Source organism: Carica papaya, chromosome 7, assembly GCF_054855325.1.
Source record: "Carica papaya isolate Zhongbai chromosome 7, ASM5485532v1, whole genome shotgun sequence".
Taxonomy (NCBI): domain Eukaryota; kingdom Viridiplantae; phylum Streptophyta; class Magnoliopsida; order Brassicales; family Caricaceae; genus Carica; species Carica papaya.
The window spans coordinates 28390973-28418773 of NC_142315.1; the positions used below are offsets into that span (position 1 = coordinate 28390973).

General features: G+C 34.8%; 3 protein-coding genes across 7 annotated transcripts; all 3 read left to right on the forward strand.

The window, feature by feature from the left end:
• Positions 1-6884: 6884 nt before the first annotated feature.
• On the forward strand, positions 6885-8423 carry LOC110815688 (early nodulin-like protein 15). Its single transcript, XM_022043592.2, has 2 exons — positions 6885-7130; positions 7898-8423. Exons 1-2 carry the CDS (start codon positions 6923-6925, stop codon positions 8260-8262), a joined length of 573 nt encoding a protein of 190 aa, XP_021899284.1. The 5' UTR covers positions 6885-6922; the 3' UTR covers positions 8263-8423.
• Positions 8424-10324: 1901 nt separating this feature from the next.
• On the forward strand, positions 10325-16933 carry ATS2 (Phospholipid/glycerol acyltransferase family protein). Of its 2 annotated transcripts, none has more exons than XM_022043535.2 (9): positions 10325-10544; positions 10712-10755; positions 11406-11478; positions 11892-12083; positions 12184-12590; positions 12787-12888; positions 13491-13781; positions 13974-14042; positions 16553-16933. In XM_022043535.2, exons 1-7 carry the CDS (start codon positions 10502-10504, stop codon positions 13704-13706), a joined length of 1077 nt encoding a protein of 358 aa, XP_021899227.1. In that variant the 5' UTR covers positions 10325-10501; the 3' UTR covers positions 13707-13781; positions 13974-14042; positions 16553-16933. The 2 variants fall into 2 exon arrangements, with proteins under 2 accessions (XP_021899227.1, XP_021899226.1); XM_022043534.2 differs by lacking the exon at positions 16553-16933 and adding an exon at positions 15889-16443.
• A 1073-nt stretch (positions 16934-18006) lies between these two features.
• LOC110815760 (putative cyclic nucleotide-gated ion channel 5) lies at positions 18007-27698 on the forward strand. 4 transcript variants are annotated; one of them, XM_088208390.1, is made up of 9 exons: positions 18075-18263; positions 18485-18519; positions 19227-19313; positions 21189-21777; positions 22703-22915; positions 23306-23622; positions 23960-24071; positions 25320-25556; positions 26841-27698. In XM_088208390.1, the coding sequence occupies exons 3-9, from the start codon at positions 19255-19257 to the stop codon at positions 27537-27539; spliced, it is 2226 nt and encodes a 741-aa protein (XP_088064516.1). In that variant the 5' UTR covers positions 18075-18263; positions 18485-18519; positions 19227-19254; the 3' UTR covers positions 27540-27698. The 4 variants fall into 4 exon arrangements, with proteins under 4 accessions (XP_088064515.1, XP_088064516.1, XP_088064518.1 ...); XM_088208389.1 differs by lacking the exon at positions 18485-18519 and having other exon boundaries at positions 18007-18263; XM_088208392.1 differs by lacking the exon at positions 18485-18519 and having other exon boundaries at positions 19254-19313.
• Positions 27699-27801: the final 103 nt, after the last annotated feature.

The window sequence follows — 27801 nt, forward strand, 5'->3', positions numbered from 1 at the left end:
GTAGTGCATGCACACAAATCTGTAAAATGAACACATCAAACCTCATTTTGCATTTAAAGCTGTAAACAGGCCAAATAACAGTAAATCATCAATCACACTAGACTCGGGCTCCATCAGCAACCTTAAGCAATTTCACACATGCGTTAATTCAAGAAATACTGTTTTATCATTTTGAACTTTAATACCGTGATAGGAAATAGGGTGAGGGGTCCTTACTTGTTTTCGGGATCCGAATACGATTCACAGTGCGCCTGCAGGCTGTCCCTAATTTTCCCCTGAATTTTTCCCGGGGAACTGAAACACGCTAACAGTACCTGCACGGGTTCCAAAAAAAATCCAAATTAGGCCCAGGGCCTCTTTCGGCCCAAATTGATACCAACTGTAACGGCCCCGGAAAATATTAAAATGAAATGAGTATTTAAATATATCGAATGCGGAAGCGAGATCAAAATTTCATTTAACATCCCTTACACGAAAAAAAACCCAAAAAACGTACTTAAAATATAAAAGGTTAAACTAACTAAGAAAGAAAACTCGAAAATAAACTATGCGTATGACTACAGAGTCTCTAGGCATCCCCTTCGTCGTCCTCCTGCGGAACGGGCTCGGGAACCATGTCTTCCTGATCTGAAATGGTTAATTAAGGAGTGAGCTACACTAGCCCAGTAAGAACATCACGATATCTCACCGTCACGGAGATAAAGGTGGGTAGAAAACCACAAAAAGACCAATGGAGCATAATTTACAATAAACTCGTTTATTAACAACAAAACCTTTTATCAATAATAAAACTTTTACCATCCACTTACCTTGGTGGAATTTATGAAAAACAATATGAGAAAAACAATAACATTATCATAATCATTGAATAATCTAAGCTGTGAAACATAACACTTATCATGCCTCTTGTAATTCAATCATTGTACAACATATCTTTTTTTTTCATTTACCAGCCTACTAGTATCCGTGGGGGTCCATAGGGGTTCCGCTACCCGTTAACCTTTAACATTCATAATCAGTTTCCAGGGCCGTCCCCATACCCCGTCCGGTATGGGCGCCAAAACCATGAACCTCAATACCCCGTCCGGTATGAGGGTGAAACGGGCCGTCCCCATACCCCGTCCGGTATGGGCGCCAAAACCATAAACCTCAATACCCCGTCCGGTATGAGGGTGAAACGGGCCGTCCCCATACCCCGTCCGGTATGGGCGCCAAAACCATAAGATCTCCATACCCCGTCCGGCATGTGAGACCACAATCCCGGTAGGGTTCCCTACGGACCCGGTCCGTCCACCATCTCCCAGGATATCTAGTCAGGCTGACCCCCATAATACAATTATCAGTTTACACAATCTTTCATTTTTCCTTTTCCTCAATCAGCATCATCAATTCACATTTAAACAAGCAAATCGTAATTCATACCAAACAGACAACATACAGTATCAGTTTTTCAGTCATTCAACCCATAATTAATAAAAACGTAGTGCATGCACACAAATCTGTAAAATGAACACATCAAACCTCATTTTGCATTTAAAGCTGTAAACAGGCCAAATAACAGTAAATCATCAATCACACTAGACTCGGGCTCCATCAGCAACCTTAAGCAATTTCACACATGCGTTAATTCAAGAAATACTGTTTTATCATTTTGAACTTTAATACCGTGATAGGAAATAGGGTGAGGGGTCCTTACTTGTTTTCGGGATCCGAATACGATTCACAGTGCGCCTGCAGGCTGTCCCTAATTTTCCCCTGAATTTTTCCCGGGGAACTGAAACACGCTAACAGTACCTGCACGGGTTCCAAAAAAAATCCAAATTAGGCCCAGGGCCTCTTTCGGCCCAAATCGCAACTCCGGCACGGCGGCTCCGCCGTGCTCCGGCGACGGCGCCGCCGCTGGCGGCGGCGAGTCGCCTCGGGTTGACTGTTTTCGGCCGCTTTTGGCCGAATTCGGCCACACTCGCATTGATCCTTGTCAGAAAACAACCCTAGGACCCTCGGGGGGCCAAAAAATCACGGAAAAGCGGAGCTTACCGGCGGCGGCGCTCTCGAGTACGGCGACTCTCCGGCGAAGTTCGTGTTTTGGTGATTTGGCTTCGGTCAACCTGTAGAGAAAAGAATGGTGATCACGGTGATATAAAAATTGCATCGAACGGAGGCCGGGAAGGGCCTCGTCGGAGGCAAAAACCGAGAGGGGGCGCGGCGGTGCCGCTGGGCTTCGGCCGCGTATTCCGGCCGTTTGGCCGGGATTTCGGCTTCGATTTGGCCATATGAGGAATCAGTGGGGAAAAACGAGTCGGGGGTATGAAATTTACCTCGATCGGCGGTCGGAAATTTCCCCGGTGCGGCGGCGAGTGGCGGCGGGTGGCGGCGGTCGGCCTCTGGTTCGTCTTCTCCGGCGAGCGGCTGGCGGCTAGGGTTTGTGGTCTGGTGTGGAGGTTCTATTTATAACCCCTTGTCTTTTGATCACAGCCGTTCATTTTGATTGAATCTGGGCCGTCCGTGCGATTGAATCTGGGCCGTCCGATCGCGTGATTGATCTGGGCCGTCGGATCGCACCCACGCGGATCGCCAACGTGGCTCCTTTTGGAGTGACGCGGTCTTGCCACGTGGCAGGCCCTGGTTGGCCGGGACTGCTGACCGGGCCTGCTGACGTGGCTGCTGACGTGGCCGCCCTTTTTTTTTTTTTTTTTTTTTTTCTTCTCCTTTCCGGGTGCTACAGCGTGGCCTATTAGGGGTCGAGGGATAGGTGGTTTATTGGGAGTCGCCGATACTGGTGATGTGTGAGAAGGGAATCTGTGTGTGTGTGACCTATTAGGGGTCGAGAGATAGGTGGTTTATTGGTGGTCGTTGATACTAGTGACGGGTGAGAATGGAATCTGTGTGTGTGTGTGTGGCTTATTAGGGGTCGAGGAATAGGCAGTTTATTGGTGGTCGCCGATACTAGTGACGGGTGAGAATGGAATATGTGTGTGTCTGTGGCTTATTAGGGGTCGAGAGATAGGAGGTTTATTGGTGGGCGCCGATACTGGTGGCGGGTGAGAATAGTATCTGTGTGTGTGTGTGGCCTATTAGGGGTCGGGAGATAAGCGGTTTATTGGTGATCGCTGATACGGGTGACGGGAGAAAGTATTTGTATGGTTAGAGGACATCGAGGGGCGGTCACAATTAACATGCATGTTTTTTTTTTAAATTATCAAGGGTAGGTATTAGGTTGAGTAGGTGGAGTACATATAGGACCCCTGAGTTTCCTATTATTGTATATGATACTTGTAACTTAGTTTTTACTGTACTGAGTTGTATATACGCACTCCTTATTATTTACAGATGGAGTCGGGATCGGAGTTGCTGATTTTCGAGCCTAGCGGATAGAGAAACAGGGCAATAATGTTTTCGTTATTTGGCATGATTGAGTGTGTAATAACTAGTAGTAGGGTAGATAGTGTGTCTGCTGGGAGTCTGTGAGATTCTTTTTCACTGTGATATTACATGCAGGGTTGCAGGTTTACTGTGACTCTGAATAATAGATTGCGGTAAGGTTTCTATATTTGTGGTGGATTTGGAATGACGCGTTCATATGTGGCCGTAGAATTGTCGTACCTTATGCTATTAAGAAAAAAAAAAATGGGGCGTTACATGCCACGTGGCGCGTTCTGGTTCGTCGGAGCTGTTGACTGAGCATCCTACGTGGCTCAACTTTTTTAAATTGCATTTTGACCCCCAGTTTTTTATTTTTCTTTCAAAAATACTTTCAAAACCTAAATTTTCACCATTTTTTTCTAAAATTGTTTTCAATTTCATTTTTCACATATTTTTTTTTATTTTTACATTAAATTAAAATTTAAAAATTAAAAAAATTATATTTATAAATTAATTTTAAATACATTAAAATTAATGGGTATTACATATATTATATTTTGTAACATTTTATGCATATAATTCTGAAATATTTCCAAAAAAATACTCACCCCTAGTAACTATATTTTTTTATTAAGTCAAGCTCGTGTCAACAACTACATGGCAATCTAAGAACGATGTGAAAATTTGCTCTAAAAAAAAAAAAAAAATTGTGAGAATAAAATTTTGTATCTTATTATCAACATTTTATTGTTAATTTCTAATGTCTAAAATTAGCAAGAGAAAAACTCGTTTAACCTTTTTAATTTTATTATTAATGTGTTGTAAGAAATTATTTAACAATGCTAATTTCAAGCATTATATAATTAGGGTTAGGTTTTTTGAATAATTTTTTTAAAAAATATAAAACCTAATTTAAAACAAACATATATATATATATACATACATATATATATATATATACACTATAGAGATCTAAACCAAAAAAAAAAAAAACAGTCAATGGTGTATATTTAAATCTTGTAAATTATAAGTTTGTACTATATCATTATTAATGTTTACTATGCTACAACTAATACTTGTTATGTACAAACATTAATTATCACGGTTATTATGCTATTAGTAATTAATTAATTATCATTAGTAAAATATCTTATCGTATCGTATTATAATTATTAATATCGCAATATTACTGTTGAAATTAATAATTATATTAAAATATATAAATAATTAATAAGCAAATTACTAACAAAATTTATGGGATAACTTCCTAGTTAGTGAGATAATAATAGTACCTAAAATAATTAAGATGTATAGTAAAATATAGTGTGTGTATATATATATATATATATTATATTTAAAATTTGAAAATGGTATATAATAATTAAAAATAGTAAATATTTAATTTACTCCAGATAATTAATTACTGTAAAACTTTTTTTTTACGAACACTCATCACTTTTTTTAAAAAACAAAAATTGATAATTAATTCACCAAAAAGTTTAATTGATGATATTCCTGTTAATCGAGCATGCACTTAAATAAATTAATAAACATTAACAGAGATTCATTCATCTTTTGAAAATCTCAAAAGTCAAAACCTTCATTATTATCTTTTATAAAAACATGAAGTTCGATATATAAACATGTATGTAGCCCTCCAATTAAATCAATATTGCCAACTTAGATGAGGTGTATCCACTATTGGGTATCATTTAGATCTTATACATACATATATACGTATGTGTGTATGTATATAAATTGTCAAATAAAGTAATTTAAATTATTATTATTATTTAATTATCTACATTGGTTAATTAGTTAAATAATTAGTATCTTTAATTTTTTGTAAAAAAAAAAAAGAGATTATAAATTTAAATTATATTTTTTTATACGTACCCATTTAAAATTATATTGTATCGTGTTATGATAAATATTTATATATCATTTATTTTACTATTAATTAATTAATTAAACGATAATACATTTATTTATTTTTAAATAATTATGAGTTCAAATCAGATTTTGATTTTGTATATATCATCTTTTTAAATGTTATTTTATGTTGTATATTGATTGGTATATTTGTAGTTAATTATCTCAAATTTTATAATATGAGAAAACCCTAATGTAGTTTTTTAAAATATATAATATATTGGATATTATTATCTTAAACAAATAGGTGTATACATGTATATAGAATGTACATTATGCAAATGAGTAGTAAAAAAATTAAAAAACAATGCAATAAGATCTAAACTTTTACTTTCCAAAATGTGAAAGTTACATAATTGACTTTAAAAATAGATAGATGCATGGAATTTAATATATATATATATATATATATATATATTGTAAATGAGTAGTAAAAGTTGAAAAAAGAAAATGTAAACTTGGTTTGAATTCGTACTTTAAAAAAGATGAAGGCAACATGATTTGAATTTATAAATTATTGATTTGATCATACAATGAAACAATTGAGATAATTGAGTAAAGTGTTTAATTACGTGATTAAGCTAATTAATTCATTAATTGAACTTAATTAAGCAATACTTTTCCTTACAACTTATTCGATGATTACCCAGTTCGCCATCCATCTAGTTCTGTATATAACTCTGTGTGTGTGTGTGTATATATATATATATATGCATGTAACTATCTTAATTAATTTGAATAGAAAAATTAACTAGTAATTAACCTGTTTCAAGGATTAAGGGAAGCCCTAATTGCAGGTCATTAGTCTTTTTAGTTAATTAGTTTTGCTAATGATATGTGATAAGATTATAGAAGATCTTTCTTCCTTATCTCTTATAAAATATTAAAATTATAAAATAATAACAAAATATATTTTAAATTACCGAAAATTGCACTTAAAAAATTATTGTACTTCATATTTTTATACGAATTAAAATGACTACTAATTATCTAATCAAATTATAAAATTTAATAATTATATATTTTAATATAAATGTATATAGTAATTTTTTTTATTCTTTTAGTAATAAATTAATTAAATTTGTAATTTAAAAATACTAAAATTTATATCTCAACTTAATTGATTTTATCAATTATAAAAAAGACTTTGTGTATAATTTTAAAATTAAAAAAAATACATATATATATATATATACACTATATTTTCAATAATTAAAAATATAAAACAAACCAAACGTCATTTATGGAGTTAAATTTGCTCGGGATGATGTGAAACACTCAATGCATTTCCGCGTGCTTACATCATTACCGACGTAGTCCAGAGCTTTTGGCTTTGCCCTTTGTGAAATTCCCAAAATAACCCTTAAGATTCCCTTAATTCCAGAAGTACGTAAAGCGTTAAATGAACAGAAACGCATCAAGAGCACGAAGGCTAATTTAGTCAACTAAATAAAAGATTAGGGAATCTACACCGTTCAACAGCCGTAATGCCACGTGTCAATCATGACCAGCTTCGTTCGATCCAAACCAATGTCCGAACCTAGAGTCCCGAACTAAAGAGAGCGGCTATTTAAAGGCACAAACCCCTACGCCAACAACGCTATAGAATTCTGAAAAAACAAAATCAATGGCTTCTTCTTCTTCTTCTTCTTCTTCTTCTTCTTCTTCTTCTCTGAGAATCTTACTGCCTCTGGTAGTGTTGGTTTTTTTCACCTGCTCGTCTCAGGCGTCGGAGATTCGGGTTGGCGGGAAGGAAACTGGATGGAAAATTCCTTCTGGGTATTCTCTCAATCAGTGGGCTGAGAAATCACGGTTCCAAGTTGGCGATGTTCTCTGTAATTTTCTTCGTCCATTACTCGTTTGGGTTTACTTCGTTTAGTTCTTCTGCATATTTTATAATGCATGCTCATATATACATATCCATTTTCTCCCGCAAGGTTTTCTTGCCATTTTTTCAAGCACGTAAGTATATATATGTATATATATATGAATGGGTTTACTTCATTTAGTTCTTATGCATGTTTATGTCGAAGCTAAAATTTATCTCTTCTATTGGAAGATTTTCTATCCATTTCCTCAATCTCATCTACTTTCATATATATATATATATATATATATGTATGCACACACACATTATATTATGTCTTTGTGTGTGTGTTTAGTTCACTTCATTCTTATGCATTTGATGCATGTTTATCTTGAAGCTTTGATCTTCTTCCTGCAAGATTAATTTTCTCTTGATTTTTTCATGATGTGTGTGTATAAATGTATGTACACACATGCATTATAAAAAATCTCTGCGTATATGCTTTTTGGGGATTTATAGTATATATATATAACTTTCTTCATGCATGCATTTTCTCTATACTCTTTTACTTTCCACTGTTCTGCAATCATTAAGTATCGTGTATTTCAGCATATTTTGGACGATAAACTTTATTTAAAATCTTTGGTTGTCATACAACTAAATCAACCAATACAAAAAGCGCGTAACGATGGATCAAATTTAAACCTTTTAAATTTAAACTCGAGGTAGATATCATGCATAATTAATTAAACTAAGCAGATAATTAATAATTAAACAATCCAATTTTTTACACAGTATTTGAATACGATGCGAGCAAAGACTCCGTTCTGCAAGTGACGAAGGAGGCGTACGACAGCTGCAGCACATCGAACCCCATAAAACAGTTCAACGACGGCAAAACCAAGATCCAGATCGACGACTCCGGCCCCCATTTCTTCATCAGCGGAGCCGATGGAAACTGCGCCAAGGGTGAGAAGATGGTCATAGTGGTCTTGCACGAAAGTCGCCAGCAACCCGGCGGTGGCAGCGATTCTCAGGCGATCACTACTCCGGCGCCGACACCCGCTGACGATAATAATGTCGCTGCCGGCGGATTGAGAGCTGGGTTGGCGGGTCTCTTCGGGTTAGCGATCGGGTCGGGTCTGGTTTTGGTAATGTGAGTTCATGGTTATTATGTGGAGGAGTGAGAGACGAATGGTGTATTATTATTGAGTATTTTTAAAGTGTTCATTGATTATGGTTTTGATTTATTGGTTAATTATAGGATTTAATGAAGGATTAATGTTTGTTTTTAATTTAATTTAATTTTAATTTCAGTCTACTTGGGAGCAAAGTTTTATTTTTTATTTTATTTTATTTTTTTATTTTTCAGTTTTCACCATTGTTTTGTGTTTAGTTAATTGTACGTGAAACTTGGGTTTCTTTACATCATTATAATAATAAAATGGTAATTATATTCATTAATATATATAAATTTTCTGAATAAATTTATATATTCATTAATTAATTATTTATATATTTAAATTCAAATATTTATAAAAATTAAATAATAAAATTATAATTTTAATATAATAATTTATCTAAACAAGAAAAGGCCGGGCCCGGGTTGGGCCTAACCAATGAGTCTTCGCTACCCGTCGATGGCGGAGCAGTACGAGGTTGGGATTCCTTCCAGTGTTAATAACCACGTGTCGTCACCTGATGAAATCTCGTTCTTCATCCGCCACGTGTCGGACAACAACACACTTCCCCTCCGATTTCCTTTCCCCCGTCAAACGATATCAGAAGGCAACCGGCTCCATTGAAACGCAAAAGAAAACACGGGTAGACAGATCAAGGAAAAGCTCGGGGAGAAGAAGAAACGTGAAGAAGAAAGCGAGAGAGAAAATGGCAGGAGCCGATCAAGCAGCGCAGCAGTCGACGGAGGTGCTTCACCAGCGCGGAAAGATGCGGGTTTGTCCGGTAAGAGCGGTAATGGGCGGGCTGGCGGTCGCCGCTACCATTGGCTACTTTGTCTTGTACTCAAAGAAGAAGCCGGAGGCCTCGGCTCTCGATGTGGCTAAAGTCACAGCCGGTGTCGCTCATCCTGACAACACCCATCCTCGCAACTAGTCCACTCTCGTGTTTCTGAAATTCTTATTTTTCTTTCAGAATAAATTAACATATCATCGAGGTTAGAATAAAGTTTGATATTTTTTTTGTCATAATAAAATTTTAATGTTTTTAATTTATTTCAAAATGTATAATTCTTTTGTATTCTTTAGTAAAAAAATACTAAAATAATTAATTAATATTTGCACATCGAGTTTAAATTTTAGTTTATACTATAAGCATATAATTTTAAAATTGTTTTGAAAAATTAAATTATAAAAGAAAAATTATTAGAAATTAAATTTTAATAGGTACCAAATTCTAAAAATTAATTTAATAATTAATCTTTTAATTTAATAAACTTGTAGAAAGATTAACTTTTATATTTTTGTAGGTTATGTTCATCGAATTACTAAACAATGAAAATTTAATGTAATTTGTGAGAGATTTATATTCCAAAATACTACATTTATCGCTTATAAATATTTATTTTTTAAATTTAAATAATTTTTTTTTAATAATTTAATTTTAAATAATTTAAAAAAAAAAAACAATCAATTTCATTAAAATTTAGTCAATTAATACATCGATAAAGAAATCCGTTCCAATATATAAAAACAAGGTTTAAAACAAATATATCTCGCACTCTATTTCCTTGCCTACGTATCCATACAGTGACAACATCAGGTCTTGTAACCAACAACATTCGACAATCCTCAATGATGAAAGTATATTCAGATTGATATGATATAGTTAATAGTAAAATCATCTTCACATGTTGTACATCAATTTTTATAATTTATGGGTCTTGAACGCAAGAGATAACATACTGTAAAACACTTCAAGAACTAAATAATTCTACAAGAAATGACGATAAGTTCAAATTTATAATCACGTGTGACTCTTTTAAAGACTCTGATATTTTTACCAACAAAATGTCGCAATCATGTCTATAAGTTCAAAGACATATTTTCCGAGAACAAAGACGTCTATTAAAAAAATAAATATATTATTTTACAAATACTATAATAATAAATAGACAATTCTTTTCCATAAATAATAGTTTATTCCTCATTTTTTTAATTATATATTTTTTAAATTCATTATTCGGTTGTTGTCCGGGAAATGGTATATAAAATTTGAAAAATGTGAATAAAAGAGGTTGAACTTTGAAGGTTATCATCTAGCAATTTGCTCTGAGATTAGGAGGAAGTGGAGATAGAAAGTCATAGTGAACTGCAGATAAAATAACCGGGACCGAGAGGGATCGGCCAGTGGGACTTGGGGTGAAATTGTTGCAGTTTATATATGGAAATCGCTTCTCCTCCTCGCATCTCTTCGCTTACGCCTCGTATGCTCTCCGTCTCTGTATCTCTGTCTATATTTACAGTGTTTATATACGAATCATATGCTCTGTATGGATTTATGTGTATATGTACTTGCATATGCAGTTAAGAAATTGATTATCTACCTTTTTTCGCTGAGATTGTTGATTGCGTAATCCTTTATATCTTCCAGGCTATAGAATACCGAGGAATTCTGCTACGTCGTCTTTGTTGCCGGTGACTGCCGTCTTTATTCTTCTCGCTTTTGCTCTTTTTTTCGTTTAACCTATGTGGATTAAAATTTACTTGTTGTTTGTTTGGTTATGGGGGAAATCAGAGAAAACTATGGAAGTAGAAGATTCAAGATAGTTTTGTTTTTTGATTATATGTTTGTTTCGTAAGCGGAAAACATGTAAAAAATTCGGGGATATTACGACTCTATTTCCTCTTAATTTGTCAGGAACCGAACAGAAGACGGGATAAAATTAAATCGTTTTCAGGAAATTTTCAAGTTGATGGCAACCAGCGGTAGTAGTTAGCGTGTTGTAAAGATGAAGGATCTAGTTGAATTATACAGATTGTTTTCCAATTCCTGTAACATTGTTTTCCTTTCTAATTGAACTTTGAACAATAAACTCGTTCAAAGCCTTGATTGTAGCTTCAATCGTTGTTATTTGTGCCATTAGTAGTGCGGAGTGAATTTTTCCGTGCAGTAAAGGATTTAATATTCACTAGTCACTTGTTTGAACTCCTCTCATATGCCCAGATGGGAAAGGCTGAGAGCAATGCAATTGGACCTACAGCTTATTTATTTTAAATATTTCTTTATCAAGGATATATTCAGTATTATTGCTCTAACGTTGGTCATGATTTAAATCAAATTGCAGTTGTTCGCTTTCAAGGGACTTCATTTTGGCTTCTCTTCATATGAATGGGCAACATTGAGGGGTTCATATAATGGTAAGAAATGAAGTTCTTATTTATATCTGTTTATTTGTTCATGCATATAATAAGGTTAAGGATCTATTGTTTGCATGTTCATGATACTTTGTAACTCTGCACAAGAGAAAGTTATAAGTAAATCAAGAAGAGAATCTCCATGCAGTTATTGCTCAGCCTCTCTTTAATTGAATAGGGAAATTGGTATTAGATTTATGATTCATTTGTTAGTTTTTTATTTGTTTGATGTTGTATAATGATTTTTAGAAATTTTCTTGTCCCTGACCCGTTTCCAAGCAAAAAGAAAAATTTTGGTATCTTTAGATGGAAAATTTTGGATTTACATAATGCCACCTTTCATAGAGCATTCTGCTTATTAGCCAGATAGGGTTGAATTCCATAAATCATTTTGGTTAGCTGCTTCTCTTCTGTAGCTGCTGAAAATAGCATTTTCTGGATTCGAAGGGAGTGTGCTGGTGGGTCGTGGTATTGTCATAATCTAAAAGTGGATATCAACAGACCATTACATAATAAGACATTACCTAACCGAAATGGCTTGTCCAGAACTATTGTAAGATCTGAACTTGCAGGAACTGGGATTCCTGAATCTGTCAATCCATTATCAGGTTTTCTTCAAACCTTTGGATAACCTTTTCTACATTTTGTTCTTTCTGTTTCATCGAGCTTTATAACCCCAGTTATTCTGTTCTTAACGTTGAAATGCAGAACTTAAATTGGGCAGCAAGATTAGAGGAATATGCTTTTATGCTATTACTGCTGTCGCAGCTATTTTTTTCTTTGTGCTGATGCTAATTGGACATCCCTTTGTCCTGTTGTTTGATCGATATAGAAGAAAATTTCATCATTTTATTGCTAAAATTTGGGCAACAGCAACTGTTACTCCTTTTTTCAAAATTGAATTTGAGGGATTGGAGAATCTGCCTCCACCAGATACTCCTGCTGTGTATGTATCTAACCACCAGAGTTTTCTGGACATATATACACTTCTTACTCTTGGGAGAACCTTCAAGTTCATCAGCAAGACTGGAATTTTTCTTTTCCCCATAATTGGGTGGGCAATGTTTATGATGGGTCTCATTCCTTTGAAACGCATGGATAGCAGAAGCCAGTTGGTATTTCCATTTCTTTCCTAATTTCATGTTTGTTGTTCTTTTTCTTGAAATACTAATTTCACAACTGTTGTTGTTGCTGTTTCTTGGTCTACATTATGTTATAGTAATTTATTTGTTATCCATTTTCCTCATTTAGGCAGGCTTGTTTTCTTGCATGTTCTGTGGATTGACATTATCTTTGTTTTTTCCCATTTAGGAGTGCTTGAAACGGTGCATGGATCTTGTCAGGAAGGGGGCCTCTGTCTTCTTCTTCCCAGAGGGAACAAGGAGTAAAGATGGAGAACTTCATCCATTTAAGGTGAACTCATAACCTCATACCAAGGTTTTCATAATAGCTCAGGCTGATTGGATAGAAATTGAAATTATTAAAAATTCTGTCTTATGGTGGAAGAAAATTTGGTAATGGTGTCTTCTCTACTCTTAACAACAGGACCTTGGATTTATACCTCTTCACAAACATGCATAATTTGCCAACGCTTCATTCAGATTTTCTGGTTTCCTTTTGACTCATACAGACTTGAGCATTTAAAGTGACTAATAGGGCAACTCACTGTGCTTGTAAGAACTTTTTTTTTTGAGAAGGGATATAAGAACTAATGTTTAAGGCTATGTTTCAGACAAATCCAAAATTTTTCTAGAAGTCATTTATAAATCTACACTTAGTTCAAATAAGAAGAGGTATAAATTCTACTAAAAAAATTTAATTTTATGAAATTTTATGCAGAGTTAGAACAATAGATCCAGAGGGTATCTAACTCTGCGGGCATAGCTTCTTTCTTTTCCCCACTCTCCTTCACTCTATCTCTCCTTGATGTTTCTGTGATTTTTAGATTGCCGTCAAAAACATCAAACAATAGAATACTATTGGAAATCACTATTTTATCTTGAAATCATGTGCAGAAAGGTGCATTCAGTGTAGCAGCAAAAACTGGAGTACCTGTGGTACCTATTACTCTTATGGGAACTGGCAAAATAATGCCTGCAGGAATGGAGGGTATTTTGAATCCAGGGTTAGTAAAAGTTGTTGTTCATAAGCCCATAGAAGGAAGTAATGCAGATGTATTATGTAGAGAAGCTAGAAACACAATTGCTGATGTGCTAAATCATCAATCCTGAGAAATCTAATGCTACTAACTCTGCCTACTTCAATGTTTATACTTAATCCGGTGTTGAAGAAACATAATCCAAAAGGTATGAGTAACTGTTCAGTGTATTTAATTATTAATTCTGGTTTGTAGTTCATTGATAGAATGTTTTTTCTTTTATATGATAGTTCATTGGTAATAAGTTGAGCACTATCGTAAAATACCATGATTTCTTCACTTATCTGTCATCTCTTCACCTTTCAATACATTCTCTTATGTTTTGGTTGCATTTTTCCAGTTGGAAGGAATAGGTGCATGGTCACTAATGAGTTTCGCTTCTTCAAGATTGCAAATCTTCCCGTGACATGTAAGCTACCTATATGTCTTTCTTCATAGCAAGTTTGCCTCCTACTGTCCTTCTTTATCCATACCCGTGGAACCTTGGGAATTTGATGCATACTAATATATTCTTTTGGAACTTGAGGCAGTAAATGTGAATGCTTAGAGGCTTCTCTATTGCCCTAAAATGAACTTTTCAGTCTAGCACAAACATGAACTATGTGTCTCCTTGTTCACTTAAAGTTCTAAAACAAGATAAACTGCCTAGGTAAAGGACATATCCAGAGTGGCTTTTTTGTACAGAAAGCAGTTTTGGAATGCATTCTCACTTTGGATAAATTGATCAGAATGGAAAAGATGCTGGTTAATGGTTGTTATGTAGGAGCAGGGCTGAATCGTGCAATCACATTTACTGTGGTGTCCTTTGCTCACAGCCTTTGGTCTTTGGCATATACCTTCTTGGGTTGAGTTGGGTAGTGGCAGGTATAGTGAGAGAGGAGCTCTAGGCTTGGAAAGGTGCTCAGAGAAATAAACAATCTGTTAAGCTTAGCCCTTTGGCTATTTTTTGGGACATTTGGAAAGAGAGTAATAAAAGGGATTTTGAGGAGGCAGTTCCTAGTTTTGTTTGATTTAATGATTCATGATTCCAGACCCTGAGTTTTTTTATTATGGCTCAACTACTGTACTCTAACGAGGATTTAGAAGACCATATCGATGTTTTGATAAGCTTAATAAATTCTTTTGTTTATGGGTTGCATCTCCTTAATTCCTTTGGGATATACATACTTTTTCTTTTTTGTAAGAAAAGAGTAAACTGTGTAGATTGGATGCAAGGTAAATAGATTAATTTATTCTCTCTCCCCATATCCTGGGATTTTTTTTTATTTGAGAAAAAGCATGCTAAAAGTTCTCTCTGGAATTCTCAGTTTCTTTATATGCTGATCTAAACTGATTAGTTTCCTATTGCATGATTGGAATTAGGGAAAAAGATCTAGGGCTTTGTCATTTTGCTAAATCTGAATTCTTCTAATCACTGCCTAGTTAATTCAGATTCTTCAAACCCATTGGATTGTGCCCTTCATAAATTTAACCAGGGATGTAGATTTAATCAAGTTTTATCTTCAGAAATTGGTGCAATGTACTTACATTACTCTGGATTAGGCTTTGGAATAGGCTCTTTGATATCTTTGGTGTTTGGTGGGTTTGTCCCCTTCCCTTGAAGTTTTTATCATATCTGCTCTATGCAGATTTGGTAAGAACAAGGAATATAAAATGTTATGGGGAATTTTATATTTGTTGTATTATGTGTATTATGTATTCTGTGGCTGGAAAGGAATCATAGTTTCTAAATTCACCTTCAGTCTCCCTTCTTTACCTTGGACAGATTGGTATTTTGGCTTTGTTTTGGTTTAAGGTTTATGGTTTTTCCAGGAAGTCTCTTTGGCACCTTGCGAAGAGAATAAAGTACTATCTTTAAGTTGTTCTGCCTGGTTCCTTGTTTCTGTTTTCATCTTCGTACTTCTTTTCTAATATATATATTTTCTTTTATCCAGAAAACCTGACCTGATTGTTTACATCTTTATTGTAGTGTTAAAAGTTAAAAAGGGGTAGGGGGGGAACCACCAATCAACAGATAGATCTTCCTGGTTTTTAGTGCCTACTTTGCTTTCTTCCGATTCTGTTCTATTTAAACTGTCAGTGGAAAATCTTGGAGATCTGGATTTGCATAGATGCATATTTAAAAGCATTGTGCTTGTTGCTTGTTTATTTGCTGTCGGCTCTTTCCAAAAATATGCTTTCTGCACTCATGAGCAGTTTTCTAGCTTGTCATCTCTCTGTCAGATTTAACTCACTTAAAGCTGATACTGTCACAGTTTTGAACAAAACAAACGGATCCCACTCTTGCGGGTAGATTATTGCAGTAGTATTGCTCATTCACATGGATCATGTTTGTAGCTGGGATTTCTTCTGGAAGCATTGGATTCATTTATCGAGTTTATGACTGCTGTTCTTTCTGCAATTTGATCACTTACAACTGCTGTCCAAATGTGTGGTCTTTGGCTCGCTTGTTGCGGCTTCTATTTTCATATTGTGCTTAGAATCTAGACAACTTACCCATAGAGTTTTTCCCAATTTTATTTAAGAAAAAGATAATTAGAATCAAATCATCTAGCTAGAAAATAAGGATTCCATTGCTTCCTACTTTTAATGCATACGAGGAAACTCTTCGCTCTGCCAGGTTTTGTTTTGCCATAGGATTCCATTGTTTTTGAACTTTGCATCTTGCGATTTCTACGACAGTATGATTTTGATTTAGAACATGGTTCCTTTGTGATACCTCGAAGGAGCTATCTACATACAGGGTTCCATTGTTGTACGCGTATGATTTTGATAATTTTCTAACATTTTACAGTAATTTCATAATTTCATACAGGAATCCAGTTGTGAAATACTAATTAGTTACCATACAAAGTTGTTGAATTCCTTTCAAATCTCATCAAGTTACCACACATGCCACTGTAAATTTTCTCTTACCAGGGACTCCAACAGCGAATGAACTGAATGACTGGGTCAATCAGAATTTTTAGTGACATGAAACCAATGTTATTAGAGCAGAAAGCCAGAAGCCCCCAAAAGGGAAGAAGTCGTCTAAGCATGGTTGGCAAGATTTAGTGGACCACATTATGTACCTACACGAGGTTTGGAGCACGTAACATGTTCGAGATTCATTGCACTGGTCAAATCATACGGACGCCTTTTCATCAGGGTTAAAACCCAATTCCAGCAAGTAAAATTGCTTTAACCTTCTTGAAGCTTAAAATAAATATAGGCAAAGATCTTTTTTCTACTTTTATTTTTAACCATTTACCCTCTAATTAAATAAATATATGCAATAATTAATGTTTGATAGTACTAAAATGTTATTATAAGAATTATAGGGTTTTAAATCTAAATAAGATTATTACCTACTATGTTTGCCCATAAATTTTAAAAATTATAATATCTAATAGTTTGATAATTCTTATACATATTTTTAAAATAATAAATTTAATACCCAAGTCAACATTTGGGTATTATATATATATATATATATATATATATTTACTTCGTAGTTAGATTTAAACAAATTAAAAATTGTACACTAAAATTAGAAATTTCTTTCAAATTGAATATGTCATACATACAAAAACTATGTAGGAAGTATAAATTTTGCATTAATTACTCACAAAATGAATACTTACGGTTATTGAGAAAAATTTACTAAATGTTTAAAATTGACATTGCTTATAAATATAATTGATAAATAAATTAATCATAATTATAAAATTTCTCTAACTCATCTATACTTTTATAATACATAATAGTTTTTTTTTTTAAAAAGGTAAATAACATTAATTATTGAAATAATACAAGAATATGAGTATGTAACACATCTCAAAAATGAAGCCTAGCTAATAATCCTTTCGTTTTAACGAGTTTGGTTGGTTCGTGTGTTACTCGATTACAGTTCTATCGAATCCATATGATCTGAATATTTGATGTCTATCTGAACAATTCATAATAGTTATTTGTTATTTAAATGTAAATATATTGCTATTCATTAATCACATTTTATAAAATAAAATTTTATTAAAATAAAATATCAATATATTCCAAGATAAGTAATTTAATTTTAATTATTTTTGCTCAAATTTAAAAATGTTTTGAAAAAGGGGAACATCATTAGTTACTTACTTTTGGAAAATGAATATATATATATATATAATTTGTTTTTAATCTTCCTAAAGAAATATATATATCAAGTAATAAATAACTTTTAAAATGGTTGTTATTATAAAATATTTTTATATTTTTATTTTATTGTATCAATTATTGTTTATTTTTTAATTAAATTTATTAAGCTCGCTTTCAGATTAAATACGAAAAATATCTATTCGATTAAACTCTTAGTTCTCAGCGTCACGGGAGGAGGAGACGAGAGAATCGGCAAGCACCTAGTAAAACCCGAGGTCAAAAAGGTCATTTCAGTTTTTGACTACTGCTTTTTGTTCTTTCCCAGTGCCGTAACAGACAGATATTTCACTGTCTCTCTCTTTCTCTCTCTTCTTCGTTTGGTCCTCCTCCGTTGTCTTCCTCTGCGGACGCGTTTGATATCTGAATCTCTATTTCGCTTTTGGTAATCCCCGAAGTTCCTTCTGCTCATGTTACTACTGCTCTGATTTATGAACTGAACCCCAAGGGTTTCGCTGTAAGTTCATTTCTATCTCTATCCATCTCCTCTCCTACCTGATATGATTTTACTTCAAAATCAGTGTGTTAATGGATATGTATGTGCTTAAGCATGTGTAATTGCATCTATTATTGGCAGTTTTCTGAAGTTTTAGTTAATCTTTATTTGTAATTTGTATCAAATGCTTTATTTACTGTGTATATTGTTCTGTGAAATGTTGGATTATGTATTGACTACAGTGGCTTTTTTTTGGGGGGAGGGGGGAGCGCGTAAGGTAATCAATCTCTAAATATGCAGTGATGTTTCTTTATAGTGATTCCTTTTACATGTATCTCGGCTTCTTTTGGAGGAAACTTTTGATTTTCGTTTCAACTTGTTGTTCGTGAATTTTGGTGGTCAACGCTGGAAAATTAAAGTGAGTAAGGAAACCAGCGTGTACGCGTTGCCAATGCTTCAATTGAATTATGCAAAGTGATCTGTCTTTTTGCAATCATGTTCGGGAATTCATTACATCTTAAGAAAAGTTAATAGCAAGGATCGTTGAACTGATTATATTGAATACTTTTTAGAGTAAAAGAAGAGCGAAATTATCTGTCATCTGTAATAATTTTACTAAGGCTGCACCCGTTATTAGCATCATTAGAGGACAATCCCAAGCCACATGATATTGTTTTTGTTGCCTTTAGTTTGAAATCTAGTTAAGTATTTAGAGAGTAACCAATCTGATGAGTTGTATGATCTGTAGATATTTCCTGTTATCTTTTGATGAGAATACCTCTCAAACTTTATATGATAATTCCATATGGAAATACACATTTTTTTTCAGGCCTAATAGAAGTTATTCTTTGCTCTAGAAGAAAGTTTTGAAGTGCTATTTGCTGTTGTCAGTTGTGTGGAGGGAGAGAGGAAGTTTATTGGTTCATCTAGTTCTCGACTGTTGGCACTTTGAATTCTAACTCATGTTTTATTTTTTCTAATCAGGCGACATTTATGTGTTTTCTATGAAAGGATGTTCGATTGTGGTTACAAAGCGCAGTACGTGGGTGGCCAGCGGGAGAAGTTTGTTAGGTACACATATACATCTGATTGATGTGTTTCTACTAAGTGTTGCTGGATTTGCAAGTGTAAATTTAAGTAGAACGAAATTTTTCTCCAAAGGAAATAAGAAAAATGTCTGCATTAAGTCATTATGCTTATATAACTTTAAGGATAATGATTTAATGCAGACCTTATACATCAATCACGACTTCACTTTTCTGAAAAGAAATATGAGTTGTGTCTACTGGACTCTGGTCTTAGCACTTATGTAGAAAAACCATTGGCTTTAAATTTTGAAAGTGATAATTGATTAAATATGAAGAGTTTTTCCCCTCTATTTTAAGGAGAATAAAGGGATTAAAAAATTTTCCAGAGTGCATGAAAAAGTTGAGTCATAGTTTTGTAATAACCTGCCTTAGATGTCAAAATCAATTTGTAGATTTTAATAAGAACTGTGTTTTAAGTCCGTTTGCTCCCTTGTTTCTTAGTGTCTTATTATCTCAAGTTTATGCTCCAATAGTTTAAGATATGGAGTATGAATATTGACTTGGGAAAGAATATTTACTTTGTGGTGTATAGTCGACTTATTGTTTCTCCATTTTGTTATAAAGTAAAAGCTTTCAGTGTGTATAATGATGTATCTTCATGGTTAAGTATCATTCTTTTGAACAGCCTGTAACGCTTACACAGTTTGATAAAATCTCTTTGCAGTTCCTTTGGAAGGTGTTTAATCTTTGGTGAAATCTTGAAATTTTAGGATGTTGCACTTCTTTTTCTTTACCACTTTTAAGGTTCAACATAAGGGATTTCAGTTTTCTTAAAAAAAATTTACTAATCCTTGTGCACCCATTGGAATGATTGAAACTGACGCTAGTTGGGGCTTTCAATCCAATGTGTTTCACAGGTAAGTAAGATGTGTCCAGGAAAAAAAAAATGTAAAAGGGTGTTCAGGAAAAAAAAGAGAGAGAGTGAGAGAGAGAGAGAGAGAGATAACCATATTAACATCTGCATAAAATTTTGGACTGTAATCGATCAATCTATCTAGAAGCTCAACCATAAAGGAGTGTTCATTGTAAAGTCCTTCTATATTTACCTGAACAAGAAGCAGGATAACAATCTGAATCTGCCTGCCAGGCTTATATGGAAAGTCATGGCACCGCCAAGGGTTCGCTTGGGAAGCCCCTAGAGAATGCATTCTCACCCTGGACAAGTTAATCAAGAGGGGTAGAATCTTGGTTAACTCTTGTAATCTATGTAAGAGGAATGCAGAGTCGTGTAATCTTATCTTGTTGTGGTGTCCCTTTGCCCACTGTTTGTGGTCTCTAGTCTATGGTGTGCTGGGCATCAATTGGGTGATTGCTGGCTCAGTCAATGAGATTAGGGCTTGACGTGGAGGCAAGAGGAATAAGAGGGCAAGCCTTATTCCTTTGGCTACATTTTGGTCCATTTGGAAAATGAAATAGGAGAGATTTTGAGGATGTCTAGTCTAATGTTCCTCTTTACACTATGGAGGATTTTGGAGACTTGATTGATATTTTAATTGACTTGTAAATTTGTTTCGGGTTACATCCCCCTGGTGCCCGTGAATATATAATCATACTTTTCTTAAAAAAAAAAAATAGAATGTAATTATATAATTCATTGTTTTCATTGATTCTGGTTGCTTGACAGGTAAATGCATATGACTTAGTTAAAGGTTTTCTTTTTGGCTTCATCATTCTAATAAGTACTTGTTATCATGTCTACATTCTCAAAATATTGCACCCTTTTGTGGCTGTTCATTTCTTGCGATGAAAATTTAAAGCTGATAATTACTTCTATGAATGCACTACTGCTTCATGGATTCTGTATTATAAGTGCATCTAATTTTCTTTTTTCATTTTTTTACTTTTCTATTCTTTTCAGGTTGGATGACTTGGACTCTAGATTATCATCCTCTTCTGATACAGGTATTAAAAGATGTGGGTTTAGTGTCGACGGATTAAGCCGTTCTGGTCATGGAAGTAATACACCCTCTAGGTCCTTTAAGAGGGGAATTAAAAAGGGATCTGAAGGACTTAAGTCAATTGGCCGGTCTCTTAGATTTGGTGTTTCCCGAGCAGTATTTCCAGAAGATCTTAAAGCATCAGAGAAGAAGATATTTGATCCTCAGGATAAATTCCTCTTATTGTGCAATAGACTATTTGTCATATCATGTATTCTGGCTGTGTCTGTGGACCCTCTATTTTTCTATCTTCCTGTGATAAATGATTCTCCAAACTCAAAATGTCTTGATATTGATCGAAAATTAGCAATCATAGCAACAACACTGCGGACTATCGTTGATGCTTTCTATCTTATTCACATGGCCCTACAGTTCCGAACAGCCTATATTGCCCCTTCGTCTCGGGTTTTTGGGCGAGGTGAACTTGTGATAGATCCTGCACAAATAGCGAAGCGATACTTGCTGCGATATTTCATCATTGACTTCCTTGCTGTGTTTCCACTCCCACAGGTTTAACAATTTCCTTATTCCAGGACTTTATTTGTTTATCTAGGACTGCATGCTTGGCTCTTCTTCTGATATTCTGAGTTCTTCCTTCTTTTGTTTCTTTTATAAAGGGACAATAATGTGTTTTCTGTTAGTGTGTGTGTCTGTTTTTCAAACGTGCAAAATTTATCTGATGATAAAATATTAGGTTTTATTTTGTCTAATAGATACTGTATTTGAGTTAAGAACAGTTTTCTATATTCACAATTGAAGTAAAGACGCTTATGTGTCTCAGTATCTTTCCTTTGGCCTATCCAGAAAACATAGTTGTAGGTCTATCAAATTTTTGATAAAGTAATTTCTTTTTCAGCCAAATATTAAAAGAATACTGAAGCTTTTCTTTCTAGCCTGTTCACAGAGGTTCCAAACCCTCCTCCCCTCAACCATTTGAAATGAAAATCCATTTTACTTGTTGTTTATTTATTTATTTATTCCAAAACTTCTACTAGTCTCTTTGATACATGATAAATAGAAAATTTTTCTTCTCTTACCTTAAAGCCTCTGTTTAAGATATCACTTCTCATCTGCACGTGATTTTCCTGAGATCTCTTAGTTGTTGGGATTTTTCTGACATCGATCGAGTGATTTGTCATCAATATTCAAACTAAAGAAGCGAACTGGCATAACATGTTAACTTATTTCTTCTTGTCCTAGGACTTTTAAGATAGTAATAGCAGTGCTAACTTGTGTACTTACTATCATGATAAAAACAGATATGACCTTGATGTGAAGACGTCTAAATTACCTCTGGAAGGTAGACAAGGAAAATAATTTTGAGTGTTCTAGCATTCTCACAACCTGGTTGAAAACTTGCTGGTTACTGAACATCCTTTTTTAATAGACTAGGAACCATAACTGTTTTATATTTTTTTTTTGTCCCTATTTGCAGATTGTGGTTTGGAGATTTCTTCAAAGGTCAAATGGTTCGGATGTACAGGCAACAAAACTGGCCTTGTTTTACATTGTCTTGTTTCAATACATCCCTAGATTTCTTCGAACCATACCTTTGTCTTCAGAACTGAAAAGAACAACGGGTGTTTTTGCTGAAACTGCTTGGGCAGGTGCTGTGTGTTATTTGCTATTGTACATGCTTGCAAGTCATGTAAGTGCCTGTTTGTTTCTGTTATCTTTTTTTACATTCAAATGCTGGTTGATCTGCTCTTGTCAATTTCTGTTTCAGTTGCTTAAATTTGCATTTATAGCAATCATGTTCTCTGTTTGAAAGTCATTTATCCTTTGGAAGTGACAAATTAGCTTCTTCTTTCTCTAGTGTGCCACTTTTTTCCTATCCTGGCTTTAATGCATAGTTGAGTTTAAGAGCTTCTCTCAAAATTTCTCTTTTTGAAGGTATCTGCAATCTTTTTATGTCTTGATATGAACCTTCACATATTTAAGGAGATTCAAATACATTCATACATACATGATGTGTATAATTCGGTTACTTTGTTTTTTGATGTCGATCCTTTTCTTTCTCTGTTGGTGTTTCTTTCAGATAGTCGGGGCATTCTGGTATTTGTTATCTGTAGAACGTAATGATACATGTTGGCAGAGGGCTTGTCTTCAGAGTGGAACTGGAAACTGCAGTACAAGTTTCTTATACTGTGGCAATGAAAATCAACCAGGTTTTGATAAATGGAGTGGCATCATGGATTCTATTCTCAAAACAAAGTGCGGAGCTGATGAGGATGATGATGATCCTCCATTTGATTTTGGAATATTCACACAGGCTTTGTCGTCTGGGATTGTTTCATCTACGAAGTTCCTTTCTAAATATTGCTATTGTTTGTGGTGGGGACTGCAGAATTTAAGGTATCTTTTAAAGATTTTTTTCCTACTGTAGCAATAACATGAGTCACTTGATTGCTTGCGGTTTGTTTTTCCCAACCTGAAGATAGTTCTCAGAACACATGTTCTTATATTGGAGACTTGTATCTTCTAATAATGTTTGCAAGCTGATTTCACTTATTCAATAATTTCTGACATATGGATGCTGGTTTGAAAACAAATTTACGAGAATAGTAACTGATTTATGGATAAAAAGTTAATCGAATTTGATTAATCTCGCTCTTGTTTATCAACTATAAAGTTGGACTTTCACTACATGCTTCAACTATTGAAGTCTTCCTATTTCTCAACTTTGTTGCAGCACCCTTGGCCAGGGGCTTCAAACGAGCACCTATCCTGGGGAGGTCATTTTCTCCATATTACTTGCCATTTTAGGGCTTATCCTCTTTGCCCTTCTGATTGGGAACATGCAGGTAACTGGAGCTAATTGATTTTTCTTAAGCTAAGACCTTTTTAATAATTTTTTTATCTACTTATAACAACGGTGGCCTATATCTTGTGGTCTAAATTGCTTTCACAGTCAAGGGTGAATCTTGGATCAATTATAAGCTGATTTGGGTTTGATACCTTGTGGTGGACACTACTTTTTGTAACATGAAGGTGTCTTCTGGGGCTAAGGCATCAATTTCCAGGTTTACCATGCATGGTTGGGTAAAATGTGGCTCTGCCTTCAGTGTTCCGGTTATGAAAAAAAGTGGCCTAGGCTCTAGAACGTATAGTAATCCAGAACTAGCATGTTTTGGTTTCTTGTTATTACATTTAGATCTTGTTGCAGTAAAGGAATAGTTGGAAAGGCAAACTGGTGGCAGTTTGGTGTGTGATCTGTGATGTACTGGCAGAAGAAGCAACATCAGCATCCAGAGCCTGATATTTGGCTAAAAAATATGTGCCCAAATGCATTAGAAAAAATATTCTCTTTCAGATATAGTTAAATTTTGTTTCAGCAACTCTCATTTATATTAGAAACCAATAGATCCATCATGCATGCCGGTGCTGGAAGGAATAAACTCACAGCTTGAGATGTAGTTAAAATGGGAAAAGGTTTTTCTCAGGTTTGTGAGAGTGGTGGTATATGTAAGACCAGCTTTAGAATGTTGAAAAATGCTATTTTTCTTATTAGTGGCATTGTTTTCCTGAAGTATGAGTTTAAGAGGGGACCCAAACTTGGAACATAGGTTTAGTGGTATAAGGTGCCTTAGTCGGATTTGGTGGTATAGAACAAAGCCTGGCTTGCCTTTGTATTGTTTTTAGCACTTCCTGGCATCTTGTTTCAGCTCTAAATTGTAGAAGCTTGCCCCTTCATTCAATACCGAAAAAAGGAGAGAACATCTCTGGCTATTCGGATATGCTGCCTAGATTCAATTTCCGATACCCAGAAAGCCAAAAGTTTATATTTTGTTCAACATGTGGAGGAATTTAGAAAACATTTGCTGGCTTATCAGAAAGGGAGAAACAAAAGAGGGATACTATTTCCTTAGTTTTGACAATTGCCTATTTCAGAAGACAATGCAGGGAGAGTAGCAGGCTTAAGCTCATACTGTTGTGTGCTTGAATAGGGATTGCTTAGGTCAATAAAAAAACTGAGTTATAACCATCATCAATGCTGAAATCTGGGTGATATGATTATCTGATAAATTGTGATTGCTATGTTGTTGTTACAGACTTATCTTCAATCACTTACTATTCGGCTTGAAGAAATGAGAGTCAAAAGGCGTGACTCAGAACAGTGGATGCATCATCGCATGCTGCCACCAGACCTTAGAGAACGAGTCAGACGTTATGACCAGTATAAGTGGCTAGAAACACGTGGGGTGGATGAAGAGAATTTGGTCCAGAGCCTTCCAAAGGACCTTAGAAGAGATATTAAGCGGCATCTCTGCCTTGCTTTGGTGCGAAGGGTAAGACTTCTTTATTCTTTTTTGTTCTGGTCCCTGCTATACTTTTTTCTGGCAGCAAGATGACATTCTGTTGGTTGATATAGAAAGCAGCTTACACAGTGAATGATACATTTCATCACAAGTTTTTGGTGTAAAACTGTACAGCTAGTTTCCTAAATGAATTGAACAGCTTTTTTACAGTAATATACAATGAAAAAAAAAGATCATTTTGTGCAAGCTGTAGGAGGTGCAACTAAAGACAACCAAATCAAGGGTAGACCTTTAATTTCTAACCCGAGTACTTGAGGTCTGAAATCAAAATAATGATATTATCCAAAGTCGACAGATCTCATAGTGATGTTGTACAAGTTAGAGTTAATTTGTCTGTTTAGTTATTTGGGTGAAACCTAGATATCGCTTTTATTGTTCTTAGTTATTACCGTTAGATTTGATTGATCATACCATTGGGAATTTCTCAAAAATATGTAACTGAAGAATTGAAATGTTTTAGGAAGTGAAATTACAGTGATATTTACAATGTTTCTTAAGTAACCTTTACAAAATAGGATTAATTAAAAAATACTAAAACTAATAAGATTGGAAATACTACTCTTAATAAAGTAAGAAATTAATACTACTAAAATTAGGAATACTACTACTAATAGAATTAGGAAATATTACTAATACAAATAGGAAGCTAAATATTAATAAGTTTTAAAGTTACTAAGCTATAATAATAGACTCTTAGATAATATTAGTAGTTTATTTATATAATTATGATTTCTAGTGTATATATGTAATCTATAGCTACTCCATTTTACATCACATAGAGCTCTGCCTCCTGACATTTATTTGATATGTTATTATAGTTTAGAGAACAATTGTAACCTTTTTCTCTAGTGTTTTTGAGCCGAAATTTTGTGAACTGGATTAGTTAGTGTCCTCCCTATTCTTGAGAATTTTATCGTATCTACCTATAGGGATATAAGGAGAACCAAGGAGCACAGGGCTTATGGTGAGGGGCTATATTTTGTTGTTTATGGATCATCTGGTTGGAACATAGTGCAAGGATTTTTAAGCATCATTTTCAAGCATGGCATGGTTTAGGACGAATAATTTTTGTTTCATTTGTTTTGCACTGAAGTCCGTGGCTTTTCTACATGGAATTTTTATCTCCTTGCACGGATTGGATCTCTATTTTGTCTTATCATTTTTTACATTATATACTGCTTAATCGGTCTCTAACTGACAATGTCCGATTTCACTTTGTTTCAATATTATGAATGCCTTGTATGGTGTCAATAGGTTCCTTTATTTGAGAGTATGGATGAAAGATTGCTTGACGCCATTTGTGAGCGGCTGAAACCCTGTTTATTTACGGAGCAAACTTACATTGTTCGAGAGGGAGATCCAGTTGATGAAATGCTCTTTATACTTCGAGGTCGCCTGGAAAGTGTTACCACAGATGGTGGAAGGAGTGGATTTTTCAACCGCAGCCTCCTCAAAGAAGGAGATTTCTGCGGCGAAGAGCTTTTAACCTGGGCATTGGATCCCAAATCCGGTGTTAACCTCCCATCATCTACGCGAACAGTTCAGGCTTTATCAGAGGTCGAGGGCTTTGCCTTGCAAGCAGAAGAGTTAAAATTTGTGGCAAGTCAATTCAGGCGTCTTCATAGTCGACAGGTCCAGCATACCTTCCGGTTTTACTCACAGCAATGGCGTACCTGGGCTGCTTGTTTTATCCAAGCTGCATGGCGTCGTTATTCCAAGAGGAAAAGCTTGGAGCTTCGACGGAAAGAAGAAGATGAAGCAGAAGGTTCAGATGGTCTCCGCAGCTCTACTGGAGGAGGATCTTACAGTATCGGTGCCACATTCTTGGCTTCAAGGTTTGCAGCAAATGCTCTTCGAGGCATTCATAGGAATCGGAATGCCAAAAGCGCTAGGGACTTGGTGAAATTACAGAAGCCTCCGGAGCCTGATTTTACCGCCGAAGATGCTGACTAATTTCAGATGTATGATACTACAATTACTTAAAAAATATTTTGTCATTATATTTTCTCCCAAAATAGCTGAGAAGTGTATAATACACACAGACTGTCCAGCTTGATACTATAGTTGTAACGTTAAAAAAAAACAAAGACTATATAAGCTTGGCTTGTTGCAGTTGCGTCTCCATGTTTAACGTAGCCGCATAAAGTAGGCCAGAGGCCTTTCATAAACGTAAAAGTCAATTGGGAATTTCGAAGCTGACAAAAACATTATATAT